The sequence below is a fragment of the Augochlora pura genome, chromosome 2 (assembly GCF_028453695.1).
Source record: "Augochlora pura isolate Apur16 chromosome 2, APUR_v2.2.1, whole genome shotgun sequence".
Lineage (NCBI taxonomy): Eukaryota > Metazoa > Arthropoda > Insecta > Hymenoptera > Halictidae > Augochlora > Augochlora pura.
Window position 1 is genome coordinate 21,862,934 of NC_135773.1, and position 17,303 is coordinate 21,880,236.

A 17,303-nucleotide genomic window follows, 5' to 3' on the forward strand; every position below is an offset into this window, starting at 1 on the left:
TTCGTCCTTATCACGCCGCGGCGGTTCGCGCTTCTTCTCTCCCACTGACATACTTTCCTTCGGGGCTTTTAAGCGTTACGCTACTTGGCTCACCCTGCACGATAATGGACTATGCTTTTTAAAGTGCTATAACACCGGCTATTATCGTTTTGCAACCGATTCACAGGCGCAGAGTCCGGCGCGAAGGAACTTCCTCGGATAAAGTTTTCATCTGTTCACCCCCCACTCCACTCTCACCCCCCCCACCCTCGCCCATTCTCGTTGCAATCGATGAAACTCGATACAGATCTTCGGTAACGCGTTACGTGTGTAATGAATACTCGGATCGTTCGTTTTATACCCATCGCGGTTCGTCCTGTTTCCACAATTATTTATGCAAAATTCGAGGTAAATTAGCCCTTTGGCAATTATGTGAAGTATTAATTGACTTGGTGTGAGCTGAAGTCGTTGATATATTGTAACAGATTTTCGGTGAGTATTAATTGGTGTAGATGGTCGTTGTAGTTAATTAATTCATTATTTTATTATGTAACTGTAAACGAATGATGACTTCTTTGTGACTATACTTGTCAAGGATATAGCAAATTATTCTATTGGCAATTATATGAGAGATTAATTGACTTGGAATAAGCAGAGTTCACTGATATAATTTACGATATCTTCGACATGTATTAATGATTACATATGGTAGTTTCAGTTAATTAATTAATTATTTTATTACGATTGCACGGCAAATATTTGGCTCGATGTCTTGTTTGTGACTCCACTAGTCAAATTTACAGTAAATTATTCCTTTAGCAACCACGTGAAATACGAATTGACTTCGAATAAGCAAAATTCACTGATATAATGTAACATATCTTTGGTAAATCATTAATTATTACAGACAGTCATTGTACTTAAGTAATTACTTCATTATAATTTCGGAGTAAATGATGTCTTTTCTATCTTTCTCTACTTGTCAATTTAATGCTTCACCATAAATAAAAATCTTTCAATTTCTCCCACTAAATCGAAATTGAAGGAAAATATGAACGCTTTCTCTTTCGATAATTTTAATAAATCGAAAATAGCTATATTATCAAATTCTTACAATATTTTTGTAATCTTCATTTCTATACCATAGACTGTAATAACTTCTTAACGAAGTTCTATATAACTTATGTTTGCCTAATATCTTTTTCTTACATCGTGTCATAGAATGCGCTGACAAAATTCGAACCTTACCCTTTTTGCACTCAGCGCCATCATGGATGTCACCTCCCAGCGCTTATAAACATTTATATTTGTATATAATATTGTCATAATAATATTCGATTTATATGAATTTGTACACAACGAGAAATAGTTGCAAATCGCTAATAAACTTCAATGTTTAGTCATATGGAATTACGATGTCCCCTGAGAGGTGACAATCGAGTGCAAAGGGTTAAAAACTGGGACATCCTGTATATTTACGCAGAATCGGCTGGCGCGCGTAAATGCGTATCCGTTTCTCCGCTCGACGCGTGCTCCAGGCTCGAAGAAGTCGGTAACGAGAGCTTTGTTTCTTATTTAAAGAGACGCGCAACCGTGCTCGCGCAGCGTATTCGGTATTCTAATCGAGACCGCAGCAGCGCGGAGCGGCCGGTTCGTTTGAGGCAAACCAACCCCTCCTTCGCGGATACACCGAGGATTCTTTAATTTCAGATTCCAACGTGAACCGGGCGCGCCGCGGCCCACGGAACTCGACGATTGCTGCGGGTACTTTTAGGGAAATGAAACTCCGGGGGTGCCCGGCCCGGCCGCTGCGAGGATGCTCGCGAAGTTAAGAAATGCTTTCACGGCGGCTCGCCGACACCTTGAGGAAGGCGCGGTGCCCCGCTCGAACAGATGAATTTTAGCCGGCTTTTGAAGACGCCTCGACCGTCGAACCGCCGGCAAACGGGCTCGACCTGCCGCGATCATTACAATCATCCCTTACACGAACGGTTGCATAGCTTTCATTTGCATAGCTTGTTGCCGGTGAAAGATTTCTGTCGCGCGTCGATTTTCTTACATTTATCAACGCTTTAGCGATTAACCCCTTGCCGTACTTTAACGAGTCAGACTCGTGACGGAGATTTCTAGTAATAATCAATTAGGTATGAATATCCATCCGTTCCTTTAACTGGCAATAAAATTGTATTCCCTCGTTACCAATATTTAAACATTCGAGTAGATATAAGCACACGATAAATATAAAATTTCCTTTTTTATCTAAGAATTTAGTGCGATCGAAGAAATTCTAATCTCCAAGTCACCTATTCTTCTGCCATAGTTGCCTCCGTGTGAAATAGTTTTTAGAAACATAAATTGTTCTATGAACTATGTGCTGTTTGTTGCTGAGAAGGTAGCGCAGTGTCTGAGACGAAGACCAATAAACTAATTGACGCGAGGAGCAAGGGGAATCGTTTCTCTACATAATATAATTTACTGTATATAAATACTTACTCTACATAATATAGTTTACTATATATAAATCGTTACTCAACATAATATAATTTACTATGTATAAATACTTACTCTATATAATATAATTTACTATGTATAAATACTTACTCTACACAATATAATTTACTATATAAATCGTTACTCTACATAATATAATTTATTATATATAAATCGTTACTCTACATAATATAACTTAGTATATATAAATCGTTACTCTACATAATATAATTTACTATATATAAATCCTTGCTATATATTAATCCTTACTCCATATAAATCCTTGCTATACATAAATCGCCGAGATCGGAGATTGTATAGAATTGTTATTTGCTACATAAATCCGTTTACAGTGTTCGACATTGATACGTTATTGCTTTTCTTTCGACGGACGGCAATGTTTTTCCACCAGTCAAAGTAGAAAGCCCTTTAAGCCGGCATTATTGTTCTGAGGAATCCGATATTTAAACGATACGATGGCTTTAATGTCTGCATCAAAATAATCCTTGATCCACTATGCCGGAACAAATGATAACAATAAAATTCCAATATTCCCGACACAGGGGGTTCTCCGTCCGTGAACTATACGCATTAAAACCCGTTTTGCGATCGGCTCTGTATACAACAGGTAGAAAAAACTGTACACGGAGACCGGTTGAAACGGTATAATTTCTTTTTAAAGTGGTCCGAATTACTTGACATTTTTAGGAACATTAAAGTGATTAAGTTTACGGTGCAGAAATGAAAATACTTTCTATTATTTAAAACGACGAAAGAGATTTATGTTTTTAATCTCGTTTAGCCGAGTCAGTAACGAAAATTTTAAAAATTCATTTCATAGAGCTCGATAACTTATACGGGTGTTCAAAAATTTATCGAAACAACGAGTGTGACTACTCTTGGTAATTTATTAGTATATACATAAAATATAGGTGTTTATAAACATTACAAATCAATTTTATATTAATAGTTCTCATGTAAATGAGCTAGAAATGAAAATAATGTTCTGAAGCTTTATGTAATTGCTTTATTTAACAAACTAAATACTAAAATAAATGTTCTAGTTAATACTATGATTTACACATTAAAAACAATTTTTATATACAAATTATAATCATATTTAAAAAGAAGGCAATAGTGTATATGTTTTAACATATATAGTTCAATTTTTTTTTTTAAAGGAGGACGTACATAAAAATTATGGATTTTCAAGTTATTTTGCACAGTTTTGTGAACATAAGTCCTGTTTTGATTTTTCAAAAATACCATTTGTTAAACTTCTCAAAGTTCTAACAAGATTTTATAATTTTTAAAAATTACTGCCTGGCAGACATACTTTGTTAGCTGCGAAAGAAATTGTAATATAAATAGCCTAATGTTTTACATGTAATTCCTGCACCAGCTCTATCTGGTGTTATGCTCTATCCACGGCTTAGCCCATTTTCTTATTCTCATTAAGTACATTGAGAGAAGACGGATGCTTAGAGAACATAAGTGGCTTACAGCTTCAAGGACTTGCCGGGCAGGGATTTAGGAATTGTGTTAGAAGCCTGAAGATCTTAATACTGATTTCGGCCATTTATCCGATTCGGATCGACCGTCGAGTAGGGTTGCACAGTTCAATGTTTCTTGAATTAAGTTGTATACCAGTTGCCGAGCAAAGAAATGCTAACACGAAGTTAAAGCTCTTGGACATCATCGATTGTTATAAAATTTATCTAGAATTTAAAAATGGATCTAGAGTAAAAATAACCTCACCCATATTTCTCAGTTTTCGTTAATAAACGTTATTTATGATAATATTTGACACGTAATTTTTATGATTTTTATAAATGTTGGAGTAATGGTATTTTATTATCTGTAGTGGTGAAATAATACGATCTTAGGATAAATCATTTTTAGTATTAGATTTCGTACCAACAATCTTCAATAATTTCGCAAAATTGAAGTATTTCATTAAATATATATGTTATTCGATGTTGTCATTCAATTAGTTGATATCCAACTTCGTCGATTCTCTGACACACTTAATTGTTAAGAAATATATGTGGACACCCTTCGCAACGAAATAACCTTTTTAAAATTGAATCACTTAGAACTAGTTTACTAGATAAAGTATTAAACATTTCGTTTCAAAATAGTAATTGACTTAAATAACAACAAAAATTTAAAAAATCAAGTTTTCAAAAATATGTCAAAAATTCAATGCATTTAATAGCAAAACAATTCCGATAACTAGAATTTGTTAGTTTAAATTTGACTACATAATTCACTTTAATTTTGTGAAATATTTCATCGTCTGAAACAACAGCAATTTTTAAAAACAATTTATCATCCCCAAAAAATTAATATCGCTCGATCCAATCATTAAAAGGTTATTCCATTTTAAAGAGCGTTTAAATAATTGCCACGATATATTTATAACATATAATATATAAATTTCATATAATATTCAAATTTATAATATACAAATATATCGTGGCAATTATTTATAATATATAAATGTATCGCACCAGTTATTGTATATATCATAATAATTGCCATACATTTGTCCACAATCGTACACAGTTAATTGAATAAAAAAATTCTCGAGCATCGATCCCCGCCACCGGCGATCGCCGTCCATCCCCGACGTCGATGCTCGCTGCGAGTCCGCGTTGCCACCCCCGGCGGTCCTCTACCCTCCGAGGCCGAGAAAGCGGATAAATACCTCGACAGGAGCGGCATCAACGAAAATCAACGAGGATTCGAGGCGTGGCCGGTACCCGCTTCCTTTCCATCCCTAGAATCCGTGTCCCCGTTGTCCGGCGCTCACGAGATCACCGCGGAGAACACGTCGAGCACGCTTCTGCGGCATTCGGGATAAAGGGCGTGGCAGTTTTCGGCCGACACCTGCTCGCCCAAGCGCTCGGCCGCGCTGTACTCTCTGTCCCCGTACTCATCGTACCGTTCCTCGGTGCTCGAGGGCCTGTGGAAATCCCCAGGTAAATTCAGGTTTTTCGCCGCAAGAATTAGAGAATCGATCGGTCGCGCGGAGAGATCGTTGCCGGCGCACAGCCTGCCGCTGCGTCCTCTCCCTCTTTCTCTCTTTCTCTCTCGGGCCGCGAGAAACGGGGCGGAAAAGAATTCGGTGGCCGGGGGGTGGTGCGGGTGTCGGTGGGAGGGCGCGCGTTCGCGGAGAGTTCGTGGGATCAATAATACGAGCGGATACGCGAGAAACCCGCCAAGTTATTTCGCGCGCTCTCCCTCCCTCCCTTCCTCCCTCCCTTCTATCCTCCCCCCGGCCCCGTTAATTGGTCCCGCGTTCCCGCGTGTGCCCCGCGCGGACATCGTTTAATCCGGCCGCCAGCAGTTGGCCATCCTAATCCACCGTTCGTCCCGCATTTACGAAATTTGGGGCATTGATTTAGGGGGCAGCGTCGTCGTCGTCGTCGCCCGCTGCTTCTACGCTGCTGGGACTCGCACGTGTGTCCTCCTACGGACAACCGCGATTCCCATTCATGCGGTCTACTTACTTGAAAAGTACCTGCAACAGCTGCCCCAATAGACTGTGCTTGTCGTCGAACGGCGTGGACGCCGCCTCGCAGATCGCCTTCATCAGGCACGCCTTGCCGCCGAAACCGTACAGGCCGGCCGCCTTCTCCAGCATCCTGCGGATAAGGGTGGCAACGTCAGGGCGCGTGGATCAATTCGACCATAGGTTTTACGAGATTTCTGGTATTCTATCGTGTATTAGGTCTACCGGAAAATTCTATCCGTTCTTGAAAAGAAAGGGGACAATCAATTTTGTATGTGCCTAATATTTATTGTATTATTTATTTGTATCATTTATTTAGTATTATTAGACTATGTATAGTATATTATAATAAGTAATATATTAGATTAATATATTAGATATAGACTATATATTAAATTCCTAATATTAAGGAAATTAACATTTTGTAGAATAAGTAATTTATTTTCAAAGGAATATTGACGCACAGATGTATCGATAGCAACATATATTTATATCGAAATGATACAGTATTTTATGAGTCTTAAGTAGCACTTTGGGATCAGATGAATTTTATATCATTTTTTGAATCTGAGAGGACATGCACCCTCTTTCTTTTCCTGTGTTCAACAGTATGACACTAATTTCTCTCACATTTCGAACAAACTGGATCTATGGCAATATTCAGAATGCATAAGGGTTGAAACAGCATCCACTGGGATAAATTCTAATTTTCTAGCTCCAATTTTCACTAAATAAATTATTTTGCTTTCGCGAGTGTTTTTTTGTTGTTGATTCTCAACACTTAAATCGATGATAAATCGCTGGAAAATTTGATATCCTGACAACACCTTATTGTCGAAAAAGGGTTTAGGATGCTTGACGTGTAACCATCGATAAACTAAATTTAAAACCTGATAAACATAACATAGTACGGTAGTCAACGAAATGCCGTCAATAAAAGAAAATTGCGCAGGGACGCGGCAGTTCTCCTTTTTTTTTTAAAGGTAAAAAATGATCTCGAAACGTTGAGGAGAAAAAATATTGTCCGCGAGAGAAAGAAATCATGAATCATAATATTCGTCGTACCGAAGCAAACACGCCTTTGGTATGGCACGTTTCTTTGTATCGGCAAAGGAACGAAGATATAAAGGCGGACAAGATAAACGACGCAACCTTTTATATATATAATATGGGAGCTGGAAAAATATTAGACGCGTATCTCCTTTTTCTTTTTTTTTTTTTGGCGATCATTATTCTTGTTCAGGTGATAGAAATAGTCAAGAATGCAAACCCTGTTTAGCCGTTTATCTGAGAAACCATTAATTATACAGGGAGAGTTGTGTTATTGTTGCATATAATACGGCTGAACGAATTTTTCAAATGTTCACGTGACTAAGGGTTATGTTAACGAATAATGGTGACAGATATATTTATTTATCCTGGATATAAATTTGTATTAGACTACTGTTAGGTTTATATGAATATTGCTATATTATATTGCTATACTATAATTCTGCTATATTGTATGAATACTATATCATATGTATAGTATGATATATACTATACTATTGCTATATTATATGAATACTACTATAATATAGTACTGCTATATTATACCGTTATACTATAATACTGCTATAGTATATGAATATTACTATATTATACTGCTATATAATACCATGTTATATAGTATGATATATGATAGTCTGACATATACTAAATTATATTGAATGCTATATTATACTGCTATATTATATGAATACTACAATATTGTGCTGCTATAGTATGATACTGATATATTATATTGTTATAGTATAATACTACTATATTACACTTCTATACTACAATACTGCTATACTATAATACTTCTAAATTATACTGTATATTACAATACTGCTATATTATACTGCTATACCATAATACTGCTACATAAAAGCTGCTACGAAAACGACGTAATAAATAATGTTCCCACCTCCATTGTTTATTCAAGTTTTACAGAAATCATAGCCAAACCCTGACACAATTTTGCTACCATCGATGCAGCCACGTTTCAAATTGATATCCGGCGTACCGAATCAACTTTGAATACATTGTTCAACCATTCGAAACCAACCGACATCGATATTATTACTAGTCACGCTTGGTTAAAGGTATCGCTGGTGTGTAGAGTGCATAATGCAATATGCCTGGCCCGATACGATCCACTGGAAAACATTTTAACCAGAACTTAACCGTTGAACGAATGTTTATGTTATAACGAGCCGAATTGCGCGCTGAGAGGCTTAAATTGAGGATGCGTTTAACTGAACGCAACGGTTATCAAAATGATCCACTTGATATCACAATTGGTATTAATACGACCGCGGTAACTATTGTTAGTTTATTTTCGTGAAATATTTAGTTTGAAGTGGAAACTTAATAGACTATTAATTCCATCGTTTTTGCGGGGAATTTATGATGTCATTTCTTTGCACTGTTAGAATTTTGTTACCGGTTCTCGTTATTCAGCGATAAAATCGCAAAACCCCAACATAATCGGGTATTTAGCATTTCTATAGCCCGCATCCGCAAATGATGTGCTTTGGCGAGTTACAATGCTCTTTAACAGGACGATAAATAGACGCCGGGGATAATTCCGTGCATCAATTCAAATGAGATCGCTCTACGTGTATACTTTATGCCGCGTCGCTTGTCGCTGTGATAATCTATCTTTTGTGTCATTGATATCAACTCGATGCCTACTCTGTAATCATATTATCTCGGTGTTACGTGCAACAGTGTAACACGGATTTCGTTCACGTGTCTAGATTTATATGTGTATGTAAATATTTCGCTACTGTATCTGTTGAATATCATACCACGACATTAGGAAATTGATCCTCAATGTATTTAACACATTGTAGGTTATGTCAGCAACATGTGGTTGAAAGAAGAAATGGTCCAGATTTATGAAAAATCTTAATAATATACTTTATCAAAGTGAGTACCAAATTTAATTGTACTCAGTACCATAAATGTTAAGGTTATGTCTATGTTAATATATAATAAATGTTAGATTATATTTATTATTATTGTAATATATGGTAAATGTTAGCTTTTCAATTTTTATTTATGTTTCTATTAACATTTATATTATATTTTGGTTAACAATATTAGGGTATATTAATATTAATATGATTAATATAATAAATAAACTATATATAAAATTAATATAATATATATATTAATAGAATAATTATATTATTGAACATGATATAATATACATTGAAATAGAAAGAGAAATGTTCACACTTTAATAATATCAACATTATTAAACGTAGTATAATATAAATTATAATAGAAACAAAAATGTTGACACTTTAATTATATTAATATTATAGAAATGTTCATATTAATATTAACATCTATATTATGTTCAATAACTTGATCAAATGTTATTATGAACAAGAAACCTGTATTATTTTTTCCAACAAATTGCCATAATTTTAAGGAACCCTCGCGGCTGCGAAATCGCCAGTAAAACCGTCAATAAGCTGATTAGTCAACTACCTGTAAATGCTCCATCTGCTCTTCTGCGTGCGAGAATAGTAGATCCCCGGCTCGGTGTAATCCGTGGCGTTCGTGGGTAGATCGAACACGATCTTCGTGAAGTAGCCGACGATCACGCTCTCGCGATCTAGCTGCAACGGCGTTCCCAGACCAAAGATCAACTGTAAACAGGGAGAAACAGCTCGCGTGAGCGGCTCCGATCGGAACGATCTCCCTTCGGCTCTAAGTAATTCCGGGGGCACCGTAACAAACCATTCCACGGTAAACTACACGCGAGGGTGGTAAAAAATATTTTCTGATTGAAAACACTTTGCTATAATAATGTACGATCCTATATTTTTCCGAAACGTGACTTTTCGATGTATTTGGAACAATGGAGAAATATTTCAATTATTATGTAGGATAATATTACGTACGATAATATTACATACGATAATATTATTTATTAAGTTAATTTAAATTTGCGAACTAAGTAATTTTTAGTGCAAGAAGAGTCAAGGTCTTTATTTGGGTTTTTTAAATAATTAATAGTTCACGAATCACGTGGTGGTTGAAATTGTATTATTTATTTTTCGAAATTATTATTTTTAAACTATTACTTTTGAATTAAAGCGTTTTGAAGTGAAATATATTTGTCATTTATATAGAATCACGTATTTATGCCGAGTTCTTTTGATTTTTATAAATTAGATATAATATTATATTTCTAACATTAATACGTATAAGTAAAGTTAGAAATAACGAGCATTTGTCCTTATATATATTTAGCCCACGAGCGAGTCTTAGCATTGTTAATATTACTTTCGGTATAAAATTTTTTATTCGCGTGCATCGATACTCAACCATCGGTGAGATTTTAATTAATCTCCCCCGAATTAACAGAAGCACTAAACAGGTTTAATGCACCGACCCTTCCCAATCCAGGCACGTGCACGAACTCTTTACCGCTTTTGCCTCTTTGCTTCGTGGCGCGTCGATGGGTGCTGAAAATCCGCGGCGAGCGATTCGAGACGACCGTCCACGATCGTCCAAGCGGCATTTCGCGATCGACCTGAGGGGGCGTTCGAACGAATAATAAGAAGCCCGGGAACGTTTATTCTGTTCGCTATCGCAGTTTCTGCAGGTGGTGCGTCGCTATTAAACTTCGTCCCTCCCCACAGCTATCGTCCCCGTGAAATCCGTCGGCCGTGGCCACCCTTGTCCGTGGGTGTTTCGCGCGGATGTGGGTCGCGCGAGGAGATTCGATCAGAAAAGTCGCGGTTATGGTGGTTATTCATAGGAGGTCCGTCCGGTTCAAAGAGGAAATTGGATGAACTCGGGATGGGATCGGGTTAAGGATCCGACGGTGTCCGAGCCGGTCTCGGTCCGGCGCTCGAAGCCGAATCTGTGAAACCGCTTTCTTCGCCGACCCGGTATCTCGGCCGCATTTCCCGACGAGCGTGTTCGCTGGCTGGTTCCAAGAACCCCGCCGGCAAATCGTGTCAGGGATGTTTACGGATGCCACGGTTCTTACGGACCCGAGGAATCACTCTTCGGGCATCATCTTCCCGATATCCCCGAGATATGTCTCTATTTCGTTTAAGATCCCGAGCGCCCGGGATTGTTGACAAACTGGCGGGGGGACGGTCCGCCATGCTTGACGTTCCGGCTACGAAAATAAGGGTTGGACGAAAACAGGGCTTTTTAGTAAGAAATACTCATCGGGGATAATAATCAAAATAATAACAATTTGTCAAGACTATGTCGAGGTTATCTCATTGTTCATCGGGGGTAATAATAAAATAATAACAATTTGTCAAGCTTTGACGAAACAAGTCAATGACCCTTCTATGGTATTATTCGTCGCAAAATATTAATAATGTTCTTGAGAAAAATACATTTTTGAGAAATTTTAATTGTTAATTGTTGGTCTTTGTTCTGATGTTCTCGTTTGTGGTGTTGGTTATTCTAAAGGATTATTTGTATTTTGTTTTAAATAATTTGTTGGTGTATTCGTTTCATTTAATGTAGGATGAAGTACGGCAATAAACAATGTAAGTGATGATTATAGTATTGGTATTATATATTATCAGAACTGAAAAATAAAAAATTGAATAACAATCCTAGATGGAACCGAAAAATAAAAAATTGAATAACAATCCTAGGCAGAACCGAAAAATAAAAGATTGAAAAATAATTATAGACAGAACCGAAAATTAGAAAATTGACAACAAAATCCTAGACAGAACCAAAAAACCAAAAATTCAATAACAATGGCAGACATAACCAAAAAATTACAAAAATTGAGAAACAATTGCAGTATTAAGATTGAAAATGCTATTAAATTCAGATATTAATACGCCAAAAATACGACGTTTATTTAACAGCAAACCATGGAAATAATATTGACGATGACCATATTTGACAGACAATGTTATTTGTAAAGTTATCCATACTTTTCTCAACAAGCAAGTATTATCCCGAATATAATGTAATACTATCAGTGCGATGTATGTTTTGAAATTAATTCTTCCTGCAACTTGTTCGAGTGAACCGAACTTCAATACGACTTGTAACGTCTGGAATACTTGAAAGAGTAATTACTGCGTTAAACTCGAACTCGGAGCAGTTTCGGTTTCATTAGCTTAAGTACCTTAATTTAGAGGTACTTTAATTTTCGGTAACTTTTCGAACAGGCTCTCCTTGTAATTAACGCGGTAATAAATTTTCGGAAGTTTGCATGGATTTCCATTTTTTCTACATCTTTTTCGATGTATCGAAATAATAGTAGATCGAGAAGTTATGGTCAGACAAGAATAGCAAAATATAGTAGAAAAATTATTTTAAACGTTTAACAGGTTCAGCTTCGCGTTAACCAAATGTAGGAATATATTAATATATTAATATTAATATTGATAGTGAGTTGTTTAATATTGGAAAATTATAGAGTAGAGTACGTATAGTATAGACATAACCTTAAAAGAAAAATATTGGAATTCAGGACACGATTAATCAATGATTATTAGACTTCTTTATTACTCCATTAGCTGATCTTCATTGTTTAAACTATTGTTATAGCAACGACGGCGATATCAGTGTATATGTTAAGATAATTTCTATATAATTTATATAATTGTATATTATTGCATATAATCGTATATAAATTATATAATTGTATATAACTGCATATAATCGTCTAAAATTATATTTTTATTATATACAAATTAAAACAATTTCTGTACAACGGTAACCCACGATCCGATCATTAATAAATAAGACGCGACGCGCAACGAACAAATAAAACAAAATCCATATAAAAAACGACTAGCATTTCGCCCACGATTTTTATAAAAATTCGCGTCGTCCCAAAAAATCACGCTTGCTCGAGGATGTAATGATCAACCGGATTACATAATAAAACGCGTGCGATTCAACGCAGAACGACCGCGAAGGAATCCAATAAACTGCTCGAACGCCGGCCGTACAACAAGAGGTCGAACGGTTCGACGGGGTTGACCGGTGCATTGCGGGAAATCTATTTCGCCCGTTAAAGATCGCAATCGAGAGAGGTCCGCGAGCGCCCGCGCGCGCGCGCGCGAGTAATAATAACCGGTCCCGGAAGACTTTGCCGACGTGGTTCGATTCCCATCTTTCGTGGCCTGGGATATCGCGTTCGGCTAACGCGTTCCACCTGACCTTTTCAGGGCTCATCCAATTTCTGTGCCAGGTGGATATACCTCGACACACACCCTCCCGAGAACGCTGGAGCGGGCGAGCGCGCGCGCGCGCGCTAGGGCGGTCGAGATCGCACGTGTACACCGTGCGCTGCCGCCGCCGTCCCCTATACATATTCATGCACACGTACACGCGGCATCCGTGGCCCCGGTATGAATTTTCGATAAAACCGCGAATTTCCACGGAGAATCGTTTCGGGCCGCGCGTCTGGGGAGGACAGTTTAACGAGATTCGCGGAGGACCCGCGCGCGGGAGGGGGGGGGGGAGGCGGTAAGGGGGTAAGGGCGTCAAGCGTTTTTCCATCGAGCGGCCGCCGGCCCGCTGCCAATCGAGATCGATACAAAACCCCGAGTGCCGGCCTCTCTCGCGCCATCCGGCTCCTAAACCAATCCGTTTCGGTCACTGTAATAACGCTCGTGATTACCGTAATATAGCGTTTTTTTAACGCGGTACGGGAAAATGCAACAGTTTCCTTTCGATCTCGGGTCTAATTAACTTTCCCTTGCACCTATCGCTCCTTGCATGCCGCGACTACCATTTCTTTATACTTAACCCTTTGCACTCCGAAACATTCGCTGACTCGATTTACAGAACCTCGTGTTATTTAGTATAATTTTGGAACCAAAGTAACAACATGTTACAATGATGTTGGACTTGTATGAATTGGGTGACACCGAGGAATGTATATTTGCTAAAAATCAGTATTTATATTATATTATAAATGTATATAATAATAACTTTAATGTTCCATGAGAGGGGACATCCGAGTGATATGCTAGGTTTACAATGTCCCATGACATGGGACAGCGGAGTGCAAAGGGTTAATAATTTTCCTAAGAGGACCGGACAAATTTTTGTTTCCTGTATCGTCTCTGTTCACTTTCGTTTCTATACTATTTCTCGTACAGCGAGAGTGTCTATCTACCGAATTATATCTACCGAAAGGGTTAAAGAAAACAAATGCTACTCAGCATTCGTGTCCTATGATGTTCTGGGTTTTAATGCTAGGTCTTGTCTAGGCCAGAAATAGCCTGAATAATTGGCGCGACAGTATAGCACCGATTGCGATTCTATTACGTTGGTTGCTACAAGAAAAAGAGTCGCGTCGCGATTGATCGGGGCAGCGCGACGACGCCGAAGATAGCATTGTCTTGGCGGTTCGGCAGGTCCAAAAGGACAGCGCCGACGACTCGCGTCACACCGGCCACGCTCTTCTTTATCCTACCAATCCGCGCGGCGGTTGTAATCCGAACGCTGACCATTTCAAAACCCGCCGAATGGAAAATTGGACGCGCCTCGGACATGTGGCTCTGGTTGGGAATTATTCAAGCAGCGGCCGCGGCCGTAAACGTGTCGCATAGTTTTCCCCGGCGAGAGGCCGTCGTCTCTCCTCCGACTCCTCGAACGTTTCTCTTCCAGAATAATTGAGCAGACGGATAATAATCGAGCGTTGATCCGCCGCCGGGTGCCGAGCCGCCCGCTCCGGGCGACGTTCCGCAAAGCTTTTCAGAGCTTCCAGACCCCCCCCCCCCCCCCCGGCACTCGATGCTAATGGGTACTCGTTTTTAGGGCGAGAAGATCGCTCGTTATCGCTCGCTCCTGGGCCTGTCGTCGAAACACGATCGCACTGTTATGCCCGGAGCGAAAGAAAGAGGATTTTTCGAGACTAATTTTTGAAATATATATTATATACATATATGATATTATATATTCTTTTATTAGTATATTATACTGACACATCTTCGCTCTAATCGTTTATTTCATTAACTAAATAATTCCAATTGAGTAAGGCGCGAAACGTCCGCGAAAGAAGGTAAAATAGCGCGTCGCGCCTAAGAGGTTAAACGTATATCCCGGAAGCGGCGCGTATATCCTCGAGCGAGTCTCGCGAGATCGTTTGCCGACGGCTCCGATAGCTAATAGCTGGCAATCGCAAAGATCCCCGACTTTTTCCGATAGCACGAGCCCCCGCGAATTCCTCTCGAGCCGACGGAAGAGGAAGGAGCCGGCGCCGAGCACTTGAGCGACACGCGCGGGCTGAATCCTCGATCGTCGACCGCGGCGGAGACTGCGGTTGATTACCCTCGCGGCGCGGCGGGCGGCGGTGCGCGCCCGCGACTATACGTACCAGCACCTGGGCGTCGCGAGGGAAAACAAGGGCCCTGGTTCGCCGTGAGGGACTTTCGATCAGCCGGGTGCCGTTGTTCGCCGTGGGATCGTCGTCCTCGTCGCTACCAGGAGTCTGCGGCAGACACCGCGACAGGCAAACGAGCAACAGCGTCAGGAAGACCCTCGTCCCAGCCATCGGGTGGCTTTAGGCCCCGAGCGACAGGATTACTCGCCGAAGCGAAGCTATTCTAAGCCTGGCCCGGCTCTTCGAGCCGCGAACCCGTACCCGAAATGGAAAACGCCCCCGGTGAGAACGTTCAACGGCAGTCACGAAAAAGTGATGCCAACACACACAGATACACACACACACACACAGACAGCGATACCGGTCGACCGATTCTGTCGCAGCCTCGCGAACGATTGCCAATAACGCCTCGTCGGAGGACAGAGGGCTCGTCGTCGGCTCTGTTCACAGTCGTTTGCTCATTCAATTGACTGTGATTCGCGCCGATGGGCCGGCTGACTACGAGCCGCGAGGAGACTTTGCCTTGTAACGGGAAGCCCTCGTTAGCAACCCGTTGCCGGGAGGACATCTGCCGTCAGTCTTTGATTAGTCTTTGTTTGAGTTGCCAATTTGGACGGGAATGCGGCCTGTTCTCCTTGATTCTTGGGGAGCCGCGCGGCTGGTTACGATGATTATCGACACTTTGGACGTTAAACGTGATGAAACTCTGACGCAAGAGTCTGTCGGCCCATTGCGGCGGAAGAGCGTTTCTTCCGTGATCCCCGTTTACCAATGGGGTAATTCATCAGCGACGTTAGCACTTTGCCGACTGGTAGCTTATAGATAGCCTATAATAAAATAGAAATAATAAACAGTCTATATTAAAATAAAAATAATAAATAGCCTCTATTAAAATAAAAATAATAAATAGCCCATAATAAAATAAAAATAATAAATAGCTCATATTAAAATAGAAATAGTAAATAGTCTATAATAAAATAAAAATAATAAAAGGCCTATAAATCGGTATTTTATAGGCTAAATAACAATTTGTTACCTATTGCTGAAACAAAAGTGTTAGATTGTATTCCAACAAGTTCCCAAATTATTATATAACTTTCTTTAAATGTTAGATACCTTTCGCGACGAGTACAATAAATAAAATAAAATGGATCGAATAAATATTGTTTAATGCTAATTTTATGACAAGTTATAGTTATAAAGTTTATTTGTAGTATTTTCAGCCAGGCTCCTCCATAACCTCTAAGGCACAAGGCGCCATTTTAGGGGCTTTCGCGAATGTTTCGTGCTTTACTCAAAATAGTTTTATTAATTATTAAAGTAAACGATTAAAGTGAAAGTGTGTATATACACTAAGACAAGACTATACTATACATACATATACATATATGGTATTAATTACATACCGAAAAAATACATATTAACAAGAATGGTAATTTAGTTACGAAAAACTTCATTTGCGCAAAATCCAACCGTGCCTAAGAGGTTATGTACCGCGAGGTTAACAATCGACCGAACTGAAGGCGTGTCCGATGACAAGCGTCTTTATAGCGGACCGTCGGAATCAAACGCGGGCTCCTCAGTAATTACCATAGCCGGGAGCGAATGGATTATAAGGCGACGATGCTATTTATCTGGCAAGCGGTTTGCACTCTACTTATTTCCAATGGAGATATGGTGTAAGTACGGAGGAGAGAGAGCTCCTCCAGGATGCTGGCTACACAGTAGTACCAAACAGAGTAAATGTATAGTGTATGCGGCTCGCAATACGTAATTTGGAGGGAAGGTGAAATGTTCCCGAAGCGTCTGACAGTCTGCAAACCCGGCATTAAATTGAATTACTACCCCGGAACGGCCATCGTAAAACTATCCCTCCCCTTAGCTTCCTTCCCCCCTCCCCCTTTCTCTCTTACTCCTTCGTTGTTTTTCTCTTTCTTTCTT

The 17,303-nt window shown here is 39.4% G+C and overlaps 1 protein-coding gene across 1 annotated transcript; it reads right to left on the reverse strand.

The window, feature by feature from the left end:
• Nucleotides 1-5,141: 5,141 nt before the first annotated feature.
• LOC144478117 (uncharacterized) lies at nt 5,142-15,533 on the reverse strand. Its single transcript, XM_078195838.1, has 4 exons — nt 15,357-15,533; nt 9,515-9,675; nt 5,985-6,119; nt 5,142-5,437 (listed from the first exon to the last, which is right to left on the reverse strand). The coding sequence occupies exons 1-4, from the start codon at nt 15,531-15,533 to the stop codon at nt 5,281-5,283; spliced, it is 630 nt and encodes a 209-aa protein (XP_078051964.1). The 3' UTR covers nt 5,142-5,280.
• Nucleotides 15,534-17,303: the final 1,770 nt, after the last annotated feature.

Bases quoted from the DNA above. Each gene is read 5' to 3' on its own strand.
- LOC144478117 (XM_078195838.1), bottom strand. From the start codon at position 15,533: ATGGCTGGGACGAGGGTCTTCCTGACGCTGTTGCTCGTTTGCCTGTCG. The intron at 9,676-15,356 runs GTACGTATAGTC...CCCTGTTTACAG, and splicing joins CTCGCGACGCCCAGGTGCTG to TTGATCTTTGGTCTGGGAAC. The intron at 5,438-5,984 runs GTAAGTAGACCG...GGATTTCCACAG, and splicing joins CTGTTGCAGGTACTTTTCAA to GCCCTCGAGCACCGAGGAAC.